We start from the raw sequence: 13,862 nt of genomic DNA, 5'->3' as shown, positions 1-13,862 counted from the left end.
CCCAAGATTTTTTTTTTTTTTTTTGAGTTTCATTTTTGTTGTTGCTTGTAGCAGTTGTTTGTTAATTTTTATTGCAAAATACTATTCCATTATGTGACTGTATGTTAAAGGTGATTTTAACAGGCGTAAATACTTCTTTTAAATCATCTTATTGACTGTACTTTAAAGTGGAGGTTATATCTCTGAATTTGAACGTTGGTGGTAAAAATATCTCAAATGACTCATATGCAAGTGTTGTGTAGTGAACTTATTGCAAAAAGAAAGGTGTAGCATCGTGCTTAACTGAAGGTATGGGAAAAATTACTGCAGCTAAAGAACCATTTCCTGTGCCTTTTGTTGTCCTTTGTTATAGCCACTTGCCCTTTTGCTCCGTAGAATTCTGCAGAGCATGTAGTCTAAACTCCATTTTTTTTTTTTTTTTTTTGCGGTACGCAGGCCTCTCACTGTTGTGGCCTCTCCTGTTGCGGAGCACAGGCTCCGGACACACAGGCTCAGCGGCCATGGCTCATGGGCCCAGCCGCTCCGCGGTATGTGGGATCTTCCCGGACCGGGGCACGAACCCGCGTCCCCTGCATCGGCAGGCGGACTCTCAACCACTGCGCCACCAGGGAAGCCCTAAACTCCAGTTTTTAATAACACATATGCAATATATGCAAAATAGTATCAGGTCATCTGGAAAAATAAGAATAGAACATTAAATTTTAAATATAGTGTTTTCCTTTAGGGGAAATAACATTTCTGTTAATTTTAATTTTTTTTTTTTTTTTTTTTTTTTTTTTTTTGGGGTACATGGGCCTCTCACTGTTGTGGCCTCTCCCGTTGCGGAGCACAGGCTCCAGACGCGCAGGCTCAGCGGCCATGGCTCATGGGCCCAGCCGCTCCACGGCATGTGGGATCTTCCCAGACTGGGGCAGGAACCCGTGTCCCCTGCATCGGCAGGCGGACTCTCAACCACTGCACCACCGGGGAAGCCCTAATTTTAATTTTTAACTTTTTTATTAATTGTTATGTTTCTGAATAACACTCTGTGTTAAAGAGTGATAATTTTCCAAGGCATAAACATTATAAATTGAAGAATTTCAGTCATATAAGACTGGTATTGCATTTAAAATATAGGTGTCTCAACTTTACATGATAATGTTATATAACTGAAAAATTAGTAGTGCTACAATAACTTGTTACTAAGTATTACAAATGATCAATCTATGTATAGGTTGAGGTATTTTTGGAAAAGTTACTTGTCAGTTGTACCGTAGAGCTTATTTATTGCTTTTTTGATTATAGAGTTTTTTTCATCTATATGCTTATTTGGGCAGGAGTCAAAATAGAAGTCAATAATTTATTTTATTTGACTTACTTTGGTGTTAGAATAATGTAAAGGCAACTCTCCATGTCTTTTTTTAAGGTAGCTATGTATTGTTTTTGAAGGCAAATCAGTATCTGTCATTTTGGGGAGCTCTTTTAAATATGTAGCTTGGAACTGCATTAGAACAGTAAGTGGGGTCATTGAAGAGAGTGTAATTAAGGTATCAGCTTATAGATGGTTATAACTGCTTTGACTGATTAACTAAGAACTTTAAAATGAGATCTAAACAAACATGCTCTTCCTTTGCTGTTAACTTTCTCCTTCAGTTTATATAAATACAAGGCTATGCTGCCCTCTGCCTGTTGCTAGCCCACCAAAAATTGAAGTGGAATTTGGACTCTGAAACTTTCTACCTTAAAAGTGGCTTTTAAATGTTTGAGTTGCCACTTACCAAATATGTAATTTTGAAGTTGGAAAATGATATAGTATGAATCTATGTAGAGATTTCCTGAATTTGAATGTTTTGACAAAATGCCTTGAAGACCTTTTCTGAAATTGATAATTGCTGATTTTAAATGAATTTGGAGAATACCCATGTATAGGTTAAAATGATGCATTGGTAAATGTTATTACCAATGTTGTAAATTAAAATTAAAAGTGTTCTGGTTGGGTAAATCAAATTGGTAAGACAAATGAAGTTAACTTCATATGGGGGAACCATCTGGGAAATAAGAGCTAAAAATACTGGCCCTGTGCCAGAAACAAGATCCCAGAGCATCCTAGGAACCCCTGTGACCCTTTCTCAGCCAAGCAGACTGAAGGTGAGGAAGAATTTATACCACAAGATTTTGACTTTTTTAGTGAGGTATATAAAATCTAATAATTGGGTGTAGCTGATTGATTCAGAGCAGCATTTCTCAAAGTGTAATGTGCACCCAGATCACCCAGAGATCTTGTTAATCCGATCTTGCATGTTCTGGTCTGTAAGGTCTGGATAGGGCCTAAGAATCCCTACTTCTGACAGGCCATGCCAGGATAACGCCCTGGCTGCTCTGAGTGGCAGGTTTAGAGAAAACAGTATTATACCCCTCCTCCTCCAGCACGCACGAGATGACGATGTTGACTCTTTTCTATCTAATACTGGTAATAGCTTTCCACTGAAACATCATCACTTTCAGTCCCAACTGACACGTGACTAATGCTTATATATGTAGGACCACCGTCTTCAGTCTGGGGTGTAAACTGTGATGGGTCCATTGGCCATGCAAGGATTAAACGTATGACCTTACCTTGGTGCTTTGAGTTGCTGAGAGGAGTTTCAGATGTAGGTATGCAGAGTGAAAATGTCAGAATTCCTTAATGATGGGATGAAAAGAGGAAAGAAAGGAAATTAGTACTTATTGAATGTGATATGCCAGACATCTGCCCAGTGCTTATTTAATCCTCACATCAGCTATTCTTATTTTTCTGCCTAGAGTCAGAGAAAACGCCTTTAAACTAAAACACAGTGCCTTTGGAGTTAGACCCACTAGGATTTACTATCTTAGCGCAGAGCCCCACTCACTGAGTCTCCTTTGCTAATTTCTCTCTATCTTCCTAACCTCTTAAAGGGGTGGAACCCCAGGACTGGCCCTGGCCCTCATGAGATATCATCGCATTTTGGTCTTTAAGTGCCATCTATTTGCGGACACCTCCCAAACTTATATTTTCAGACAACACGTGTCACCTGAACCACAAACTCATAAGTATATATCCAGTATCCTTTTTGACATCTTCTCGAGACAGCTGATATCTCCGACTGAACATGCCCCAAGTCTTACTTCCCTGCACAGATGTGTTTTTCCTCTAGTCTTCCCGAGCTCAGTAAATAGCACCTTCATTCCAGTTGATTGTTGATCAGGAAAAACCTTAGAGTCATCCTTGATTCCTGGCTTTCACACACACTTAGATCCAATCCCTGAGCAAAATGTGTTATTTCTCCTTTGAACGTCTATCCAGAACCTGAACACTTCTCACCACTCCCACTGCTGCTACCTGAGTTTAAGCCACCATCCTGTCACGCCTGGATTATTGCAGTAACCTCCTCCTTGGTCTCTCAGCTTCCACCCTTGCTCTTTTCCATCTCTTCTCTCCAGACTCATCCTCAGGCTTGCTCAAAACCTTCCAATGCTCCTTCTGAGGACAAGTCCTTATAATGACCCAAGGCCTTACCTGATCTGGCACCACTGCCCCCTGACTCCATCCCTCAGCACTAGCTCCAGTGGCCTCCTTGCTGTCAAATATACTCTGTGTCCGAGCCTCTGTACTTGCTGTTCCCTCTTCTGTGAGTGCTTTTCCCTCAGATATCCACTCCTCCAGTTCTCTGCTTAGATGTTACCTTATCAGAGAGGCCTTCCTCTGCTTCCACCTCCTGTAACTTCTCTGTTCTTCTCCATCTTTCCTATCCCCTGTTTTTAAAATTTTCTTAGCACTCCTAGCCACACTGGACAAGTATGGTTTACTCTATGCTTTCTCCACTGGAGTGTTAACTTCGTGAGGGCAGAGGTTCTGTTTTATTTCCTGTTGTGTCCCTAGGATCTGGAATGGTGCCTGGCATACGGTAGGGGCCCAGTGAGTATTTGCTGAGTGAGCAAATAATTGGTGACTAGGTAATTTAGTTTCTCGCTCTCTCTTTTTTCCCCACTAGGAGAGTTCTTTACAGAATAAGAGAAATTTCTCTTGACTTTATAATAGCTGCTGTCTTAATAGTTGGGTTTTTTTTTTCATGCTTAGTAACCTAAAATTTTGATTCCTTTAGCTTTTGATATTCATTTGGCAACTGTATTTCATTTAAAAGCATTGTTTAGGGCTTCCCTGGTGGCACAGTGGCTAAGAATCCGCCTGCCAATGAAGGGGACACGGGTTCAAGCCCTGGTCTGGGAGGATCCCACATGCCGGGGAGTAGCTAAGTCCATGTGCCACAACTACTGAGCCCACCTGCCACAACTACTGAAACCCATGTGCCTAGAGCCCATGCTTTGCAACAAGAGAAGCCACCACAATGAGAAGCCTGTGCACCGCAACAAAGAGTAGCCCCTGCTCGATGCAACTAAAGAAAGCCCACGTGCAGCAAAGAAAACCTAATGCAGCCAAAAATAAATTAATTAATTAAAAAAAAATAAAGAACAGTAATTCTAAAAAAAAAAGCATTGTTTAGCAGATTTAGTTCTTAGACTTTCAGGCAGTTAATGATTATTCTTAAAATAGGTTATCCATGAAAAAATTATGACCAAACCTACTTTAATAAAGGCAGCATTTCAGCTGTAGTAGTAAACCCTGCCAAATGGTTTTCTCTGAACATTGAATTTTCAGGCCTTTTCATTTTCTTAATTGATGCATAAAATTCTATTACAAAGCCAGAATCATTAAAAGAAACAAAACCCAGCAAAGGGTTTTTTTAGTCTTAAATCAATTGATTTAAGTTATAAAACATACACTATTTCATTTGGGCCCCTTGATTTTATACTAATTAAAGGTCAGTCTTTTGTGAGTGTTCTAGAACTATTTTAAATATGTTGAATTTCTCCTTTCCCCTCTAAAACACAAACAAAACCAAATAAAAATTAATTTCTGTTCGAATTAGTCTATAGCTATACTTGATTTAGTGATATTCAATTCAATATGTAGTTAATAAGCCTTGGGCTATATCCTCAGGGGTTTATTGCATTTTTCTGGAGATTTGTGTGCACCTGCACGAAAAACTTAGAGAAAAAGGCCTGGTACCTTCAGTTCAGTAGCAGAGGCATAAACGAGGTGTGGGCCCAGAGGGAGAGCAGTTCTGGGTGTTGATGTGGGGAAGAGGAGGTATCCTGAATCCCAGGCTTTGGGAAGGAGTTGAAATTTGGACTTGGGATATTTTGGGCAGAGAAAAATTGCAGTGAACCTAGGTGTAGATAAATGATGTGTTGGAGAATAGAATTTTCTTTGGAAAAGCAATAGACTTTGTGATAGAGAATTACTAAAAAAAGTTCAACTATGTTAATATTATAGTTTACTATATTTATCTAAAAATGGTTAATTTTTTTTTTTTAATTTATCAAGGCAAGCCACTTTTTACCAGAGCCTATGTCAGCAGCATTATTTCTAGTTTCTTTGGACATGCCTCTTTCTTTGGAATATCCAAATATTCATGAAGCTGTTGTGGCCTATTTGGAACAGCTGAATTCTGAAAACTACAGTATTTATAAACGAACTGCAGAGGCTGTTTATTCACTTGAGTGTACCTGTAACTTCCTGTCTGATGTTGGGAAGGAGGTAAAAAGTTTTGTTAATATCTCTTTAAAATTCCTTTGATAAAATATTTAGAAAATTTAACCTATAGTTTTCAAATTGATGGACATTTAACAATTGAATTCTTAGGGGTGGGATCCATTATTACTGAATGGCCCAATTATAAGATTAAAGTAAGGGTATGATTTATATAAATGTAAAATGAAGATTTAGATTAATGAATGGTATATATTCATGAGACCAGTGGTTTAAAAAAAACAATAATTATTATCAATATCTTTATTAGTGAGTTCCTCTTTGAAGTGGCTTACTGTGGGTGAACAGAGTGACAATTGATGTAAACAATTATAAGGGCCATTTTAGTGCTTATTTGTAGACACATTTTTTCCCTTTATAGACCTTTATTTATTCACAGAAAGAGCCTGATTTTTTAATTAAATAAAGCCATGAACTAGATTGTAAGGTAGTAGGATGACTTTCAATACCATGTTATAGCAATAATTATGTATTTGTTATTTATCCCTTTTAGGATATTATTTAGTATGTTATCAATTAAAGGGTTAATGAGTCTTAAAATAGACATTACTACAATAGTTGTTTACTGTTTGAAAATACCAAAATGGGTCCTGAAGATCTTGAAAAATTAGGAGCAAAATTTTATTCCATTTGGCCCCTACAGTGGAGTTTTTTGAACTTCATATTTTAAATTTTCCTTATTTACCCACTATTGTTTATTTTTATTTTCTTTTCCCCACATCTTTATGCCACTGTATCTTGTCTCCTCCATGATAGAATTTTGAACTGCCTTTTATTTGAATTATTTCCGTGGCATTCTGCATGGTCAGTTAATCACACAGGTATTGATCACCCCTATTTTCCCTAGAACCAATCAGGATGTTAGAAGTGGGAGGTGGATCTTAAAATACATGAGTCCTGCCTTGAGCTGCAGTTAGTAGGGGGATAAGGCCACAATTGAGCAGTCAAAGAACCATGCCACTCAGAGGTAAATAATATAAAGTCTTAAGCGGCGTTGAGTTAGGCATTTTCCCCACATTTTTCCTCCTTGGCTGACGTTTTTGGCTTGCTTGTTGAGCAGGTTGACTTAAGCAAATGTGAACAGTCTCAGGGCCTCTGGATGATCTAATTTCTTGAAGCTGCTTTGTTAGCTGTTGAGAATTTTATTGTACATGACCTTGACATTTACTGTTCCATTCTCTTCTTTTTTTAGGGAGAGAAGAATCTCTTAGAATTAGTGGAGCTGGCAGACCAAGCCTTACATAGCTTTTCCTATCATCAGCATTTCCCCCTAATAAAGGAAATCATCTGTATTTGTTCAAAGATGTAATATTTTCTTTCTTAATATGATTATATTATTATAGGTTGTGTGTGTGTGTAAGTTTAGGAGCAATGAAAATGAAACTTGTCTTAAATCTGTTATTTTTTAGTTTAAATTGCTTTTATATGTTTTGACCTTTAAACTGTATATATATAGTAGCATTAGGACAGTTAACTGTTTTATTCACGAGTAAGCTTTAAAAATGTCATGCCTATAATCAACATGAATTATCCTTGGATTTTTATACATTTGTTTTGGTGTCTTTCCAAACAAGTATTCAAGCACATTTGTTTATTTATCTTTAACATTTTAATTAATAACTTGAATTGAGGATTTTTTAAATGTAAATTTCATTATTCCTACCTTTTATATGGATTTTTGAAAAGCATCATGCATTGGTTAATTTATTTGGGGGACATTGGGACAGATTTTTCTGTAAAACTTAGTATTTTCATTGCTTTTGGAAAGAGTAAATCCATGGTGATAAATATCCATTAAATACAGGATTTATTTTTCTTTCTATCTGTCAGTCATCTCACATAATTACCTTTTTTTTGTGGTGAGAACATTGAAGATCTACTCTCTTAACACATATCAAGTATACAGTACAGCATTATCAACCATAGTCACCAGAACTACCTATCCTGCATAACTGAAACTTTGTACCCTTTGACCAACATCTCTGCATTTCCTCCAGCCCCTGGCAACCACCAATTCTACTCTCTGCTTCTAAGAGTTTTAGGTTCCACATATAAGTCAGATCATGCAGTATTTGTTTTTCTGTACCCTGGCTTATGCCACTTAGCATGTCCTTCAGCTTCATCCATATTGTCACAAATGATAAGATTTCCTTCTTTTTTAAGGCTGAATAATATTCCATTATATATATATATTATATACATATATAATATATATATATACACACACACATACACATACATACCACATTTTTAAAAATCCATTCATCTATCAACTGACACATTGTTTTCATGTATTGGCTATTGTGAATAATTCTGGAATGAATATGGGAGTACATATATCTGTTTGAGGTACTGATTTCATTTTCTTTGGTTACATACCTAAAAGTGGAATTGCTGGGTCATATGGTAAATCTGTTTTTATTTTTTTGAGGAACCTCCATACTGTTTTCCATAATTGTTGTACCATTTTACATTCTAAATATAGGTTTCTAAAGACATTTTGTTGTTTTGTATTCTTTAAGAGAGAATATTCCCTGCCTTGAAACAAGTAAATGCTTGAGTAAATATTAATTCTGGGTTAGTTAAACATGATCTCAGTTGTAGGCACTGGAGTAGGAAGAAACCCCTTTCTCTGTGCTTTTTAGTCTCATGTTTAGTCCCTTACTTGCCTTAGATGTCTTGTATGTTTACCTTTTTACCAGCTGGAAATCTGCACAGGCCAGTCCATTATTACAAGGAGAAAGTCAGAAGGTGTTTCTACGTATGTTGTCTCACCCTTTGCCACAAGTGAAAGTTAAAACTTACCACTGTTGTCTGGAAATTGTTAAGGTAGGTTTTTTTGTTTTTGATTTTTTTGGGGAGCATTAACAGTGGATTTTCTGATTATAACTCAAAATTAAATTACTTGACCTTTTGGATATGATATAAGAGTTATTACCATAAAAATAGATGGTAGTTATTAGTCAACTCTAAGAAATTTATACTATTGAATTCCCTTAGTAAGTCTAGCAACTGAATTGCCTTATTAGCAGTTTTAATAAGAATTACATTTATGTTGTGTTATTTAATGATGGAAAAATTGTAAGGAAAAGTTGACTTCTATCAAGTATTCAAAGGTGATTTCTATGCTCAGGAAAAGTTTTAGCTTATTATGGCTTAAATTTTATAGTTTCAGATCTGTTTTCTTAGTAATATTCTTCTTTTCTTTCTTTTGAAACAAATATTTCCTGCGTTTTTAAATTATAAAATATTTCAGCATGGAATAGTACATAAATATTAACTATTTCAATATTGAAAAGAACACTGTACATAGGACAGTATAGAAAAATATATATATTCCTGTGTACTCTTGAAAGTGTCCTCTTGTATTCAGTACTCTTATAAGTACTACCTAGATATAATGTTTACATTTTGCCATTTTTTACTTATGATCCTTTTTTTTCAGAGAAATAAAAACATTAGTTATAACTGAAGCTTCTTTCTTTTCTCTTCCACTTTTTTTGTGCTACCAAGATAACCACTCTTACAAAGTTTTTGTTTATCCTTCCCATGCATGTATTTTATATGTGCATATCTCTATAAATCATATATATTACTGTGTTTGTCTCTTTAAAAAAGTATATAATTTCATACCGTACACATGTTTTTGCTGCCTGTTCTTTTCCTTTAATAGTAAGGTTTAAGATCTACCTAGTGGATTCATCTTAACTGCTCTTTACTTTGAATATACTTTCTTCTATTTATTGATAAGTATTTAGGTTCCGTCTACTTTTTACTGAGCTATGTTTTTCAGTATTTTCAATGACAGTCTGTAACTGATAGTGCATGTGTTTGAAAATGTCTTGAGTTCACCTTACTCTTGAATGATAGATTAGCTGGAATTGTAGAATTCTGTAGAGTTCTAGATTGACTGCCATTTTTCCTTAGCACTTCGCCAGTACTGCTTTGCTCTTGGTAGGCTTTTATCATTGTCGAGAAGGCTGCTGTCAGTTAAATTATAATTTCTTTGTATTTTTTTCTTCTAGTTGCTTTTAAGGTCTTTTCCTTAGCTCTGGAGTTCTGCAGTTTCATTACAATGTAACTTTGTATACACTTTTTTTTTTTTAACGTATCTCTTTTAGCATGCTTCAGTTTGAAAACTCATGTCTGCCTTCACTTCTGGATAATTCTCAGTCATTATTGTTTCCCTTAGCCTTGCTGTTCTCTCCAAGTGGAACTCTCATTAGATCATGTTAGATCTTCTTATTTTACCCTTTGTGTCATTTAAGCCCTCTTTTATATTTGATCTTTTTTTGTTTTGTTTGGATAGAATTGCTCAGTACTGTCATTCAGTACACTAATTCTTTGCTCAATGATGTCTAATTTGCTTTTTAAAAATTGTGGTAAAATACACATAACGTAAAATTTACCATTTTAACCATTTTTAAGGTTTTGGTGGCATTAAGTGCATTCACATTGTGCAATCATCATTATCCATCTCTAGAACTTTTTCATCTTCCTAAATTGAAACTCTGTACCCGTTAAAAAATAACTCTCTATTACCCTCCAACCCCCCCCAGATCCTGACAACCACCATTCTACTTTCTGAATTTGACTGTTCTAGGTACCTCATACTTGTGGAATCATATAATTGTTTTTTTTGTGTCTGGTTTATATCACTTAGCATCCATGTTTAGTATATATCAGAGTTGCATTCCTTTTTAAGGATGAATAATATTCTGTTGTATATATACCACACTTTATTTCCCATTCATGTGTTAGCGGACATTTGGGTTGTTTCCACCTTTTGGCTACTGTGAACAGTGCTTCAGGTGTACAAATATGCCTGCTTGAGTTTCTACTTTCAGTTTTTTGGGTGCATATCCAGAGTGGGATTTGTGCTAATTTTGTCGAAGAGATGATACAGAGTCATTACTTATATGCAGGTGCATCACTGTATTGATAAGAAAAATCCCACATATATGTTGTCCTCCCCCTCACCCAGAAACTTAAGTCTGTTTTGATTTGAATTTTCTCTTTGTCAAACCTCAGTAAGCAAAATACAAACACCTTAGGATAAGTTTATGGTGGTGTTTATTTCCTATATGTCTGTTATTATGAACAACTTTAAAAGATTATGGTTGTCTCAGCAGTTTGGTTATTTAATTTGTCAACACCACTCTTGTTGGCTGAAAGAAATGTAATAGGTATCTCATGCAAACTCAAAAACTGTTAGTTAAGAGAATCTTTTTTTGTGTTCTACCGGTTAAAAGAAAAGTTTCAGTGACATAAGTACTAAAATTGGATTTGAATTATAAACAGAAGAAAGAGGAATGCTTTGGAAAAATCACTGTCACTAATTTTTAAAAACTTTTTGTATTATTTTGCAGGAATGTTTAGGTGTCCATAATGTCAGTAAACCTGTGTCTTCCCTTTGTAATGGAATTCATTTTCTACTTCACCCAAAAGTTCTGTATGAAATCTCTGCGTTTGGTATTCAAGAGCCCAAAAATGAGGTATGGCATGTTAGAAGGAAGTACAGAAGACTACTCTGATTCTTTAGATACTCAGCTAAATCAAGACAGTATTCTAATGTCACAAGGTAGTATGAGAAACTAAAAAGAAACTTGTCTTTGATGTATGGGTTCAGTTAAGTTGTTGTTTAACTAAAAAGAAATGCTAAAAAAAATGAGGCTTAAAATACAGGACATACTTGTTCTCAGAGAATTCAGATCAAAATGTTAACTTAAGTTTTTCATGTTAGATGTAGGAATGATGCAGTAGTTATAATAAGCAGCGTATTTCCTTAAGGAACATTTTTATTCAATGGAAAAATATACTTTAAAGGTTAAAAAAAAAAAGGAAATCATTAAGGGGGAAGGACTGGTTGAGAACAGAATGTAAGATGATGCTGTGGAAATAGGAACGTTTGAAGGAAGAGATGCTAATTACCTTTCCAGATTTTATGAAATATTACAGGTATGTAAGATGACTTAACGGGCCACCTCCTCTTGGATTGTTTCCCCCGTATTGTTGAGCAGGTGAATGCCACTGCCAAGGCCATCCTGATGCATCTGCTGCAGGGGCGACTGAGGATGACAGCACTGACCTGGAACAAGTTTATCGAGTCTCTGTGTCCTGTCATCCCAGTGCTACAGGTACTCTGTGCTCACCTGCTTACGCTACCATTTCTCTTTAGTGAGTGTGATTGATTTAAACGCACGCAAGCAGTAGAACCATCATGCTGTGGGAGAAATGAAGTGAAGCCACGAAGGCGCTGTGGATAAGGGAACAGGAAGTGGGCGGCTGTCTTGTTTCTGGCAGAAGGTTAAAGCAGGCTAGCGAATTTGTCTGTGTACACCGGGTGGGAGGTTAAGAAGTGAGGCGCAGGCATTTAGCATTGACTGTGAAAAATGGAGCTCAGCCTTATATAAAGGCTTTTAGCCAAAGCTAACAGTGCTTTCTAAACAGCCTTTATGTCATGAAACTGGCTGCATGAGTTCTATCTGTGCATATATGGGTTAGCCTGATACTTTGATTAATGAGCTCTTAGAAACAAAGCTTTTTTAGCAGTCCTTCTGGGCTTAGGTAAAGGAGGGAGGGAAGTGCAGGGCCTTCCCTCCCTTGCATGAGAAGGTGGAGATGGGAAACACCATCATAGGAACAGTCCTCTTAGAAGAGAGAGCTGGGCCTCAGGCCCTGCCGCTTGCACAGCTCAGTTCCTTGCAGGCGCACCGGCAGCACTCCACTTTTGTAATGAGGGCACAGGTCTGAAGATCTGGGAGGGGCCTCATCTAGGGGCAGTGCCACTACTAGAATCTTGGAAAGTAGAAAAATTAGCAAGTGTCAGGAGGGTTGGCACATTGTCCTGAAGTTCTCCAGTATTATTTTTTAAATACAGTTGTATGTAGGCTTCTTACCTCATGTAGGTTATTTTGAAAAGTCATATTCAACTGAATTGAAAGAAATTTGTGAGTTGCCTGACAGGTCAACACAATTCTTATTTCAAGTTAAAAAATTAAGCAGTATGTGCATACAATCAGATGGTCATTTCTCTTTTTATGAAATCTGTTAGGGCTATGCTGACACAGAGGATCCTTTGGGTAACTGCATTCTCCTCCTAAGCAAAGCGAGTTCTGAGGCTGGTGAAGGGATTCTCCCCTGTACCACCTGGTTAAAGTCCATACTACGGCTCCTGCTGGTGAAAAAGCCATCGTAAGTACAGCAGAGTCTACTGAGTGTGAAAGATGAACGGGAATGTTCTAGGAAAGGGTAGTAATTGTATCAAGCAGTATAGAACCAAAGGAGGTAAAGGAAAGTGATTCTCTTACTAGACAGAGACGGGGAGCTAATGGCTGAAACTAACCCAGTAAAGGTCTTTTGGACACTTTCTAAGACGCTCTGTCCATCCTCCAGCCTTGCTGTCAGATCAGCCTGTGTTACGGCATCGCTGCCCTCAGTGCTGTTCATAGTGCTGCTGCGGGCAGGGTGGAGAGCCGTGGAGAGAAACAGATTGCCAAAACCATAGGGCATTCGCACTGTCTTCTCGTTAGAAATTGTTAGTCTCCTGGAGTGTAACTTTTCTAATTAAATACTTGTTCTGAAAATTAAAGTTTTTCATGAAAGTGTAGTGGACCAGTTGCCTCACATACCAGGGTATGCATGTATTTTAATCTTGTTTAGCTTGTCCTCTTTTTTGGGAAACTGAAAAAGTGTCCTTTCCTCTACCATTAGTGTAAGTGTCATTTTAACTAAAAGAAAAGAAGGAGAGAAAGATTGTCTTCCTTCCCTCTCTGTCAGTGCAACATGAATCTTGTGTTACTCTCTTTAGGTAACAGTGGTTGGATTTTCTCTCACTGAGAAGAGAAAAAAAGCTTAGAGTAAAGATGGATAAGCAGTGATGAAGAGAAAGTGTCGGTTGAAAAGGCTAGGAGAAACAGACAGATGTTCTTTTGACAATGGATAATATTGTTTTCCCCATACTTACATCAGGATAATGCAGTGGCTTATTTATAAACAGATGATCAGACTAAAAGTTAAGGAAGTAGGTGAAATAAACTAAAACGTTAAGAGAATGGAAAGAGGAAAGTCAGAGGAGGTTGTAAGGGCTCATGCATCGTGCAGAGAGGAAAGTTGTGGGTGATGCAGGAAGCAGAGGGGCACATGGGGTGAGTGTGTTTGTGCTCCTCGGGGATTGGCTTCTGCAAATGTTCCCATTGACCCTCGGCAGTGTCTTTATTAATGTGCTAGTGTAATATTCCCTACCCCAAAT

The 13,862-nt window shown here is 37.0% G+C and overlaps 1 protein-coding gene across 10 annotated transcripts in view; it reads left to right on the top strand.

Moving 5' to 3' along the window:
• The window catches only part of RTTN (rotatin), a 142,883-nt gene that overhangs the window by 29,099 nt on the left and 99,922 nt on the right, over nucleotides 1–13,862 (top strand). For all 10 annotated transcript variants that reach the window (XM_019937200.3, XM_073790813.1, XM_033837837.2 and 7 more), the window contains 6 exons: nucleotides 5,387–5,599; nucleotides 6,804–6,916; nucleotides 8,314–8,440; nucleotides 10,981–11,106; nucleotides 11,632–11,748; nucleotides 12,666–12,805. In XM_019937200.3, coding sequence (XP_019792759.1) covers nucleotides 5,387–5,599; nucleotides 6,804–6,916; nucleotides 8,314–8,440; nucleotides 10,981–11,106; nucleotides 11,632–11,748; nucleotides 12,666–12,805 — 836 coding nt within the window. The remainder of the gene's footprint in view (nucleotides 1–5,386; nucleotides 5,600–6,803; nucleotides 6,917–8,313; nucleotides 8,441–10,980; nucleotides 11,107–11,631; nucleotides 11,749–12,665; nucleotides 12,806–13,862) is intronic.

The sequence above is a fragment of the Tursiops truncatus genome, chromosome 13 (genome assembly GCF_011762595.2).
Source record: "Tursiops truncatus isolate mTurTru1 chromosome 13, mTurTru1.mat.Y, whole genome shotgun sequence".
Taxonomy (NCBI): domain Eukaryota; kingdom Metazoa; phylum Chordata; class Mammalia; order Artiodactyla; family Delphinidae; genus Tursiops; species Tursiops truncatus.
The sequence above is the reverse complement of the archived record's forward strand: the minus strand, read 5'-3'. Positions and strand labels throughout refer to the sequence as shown.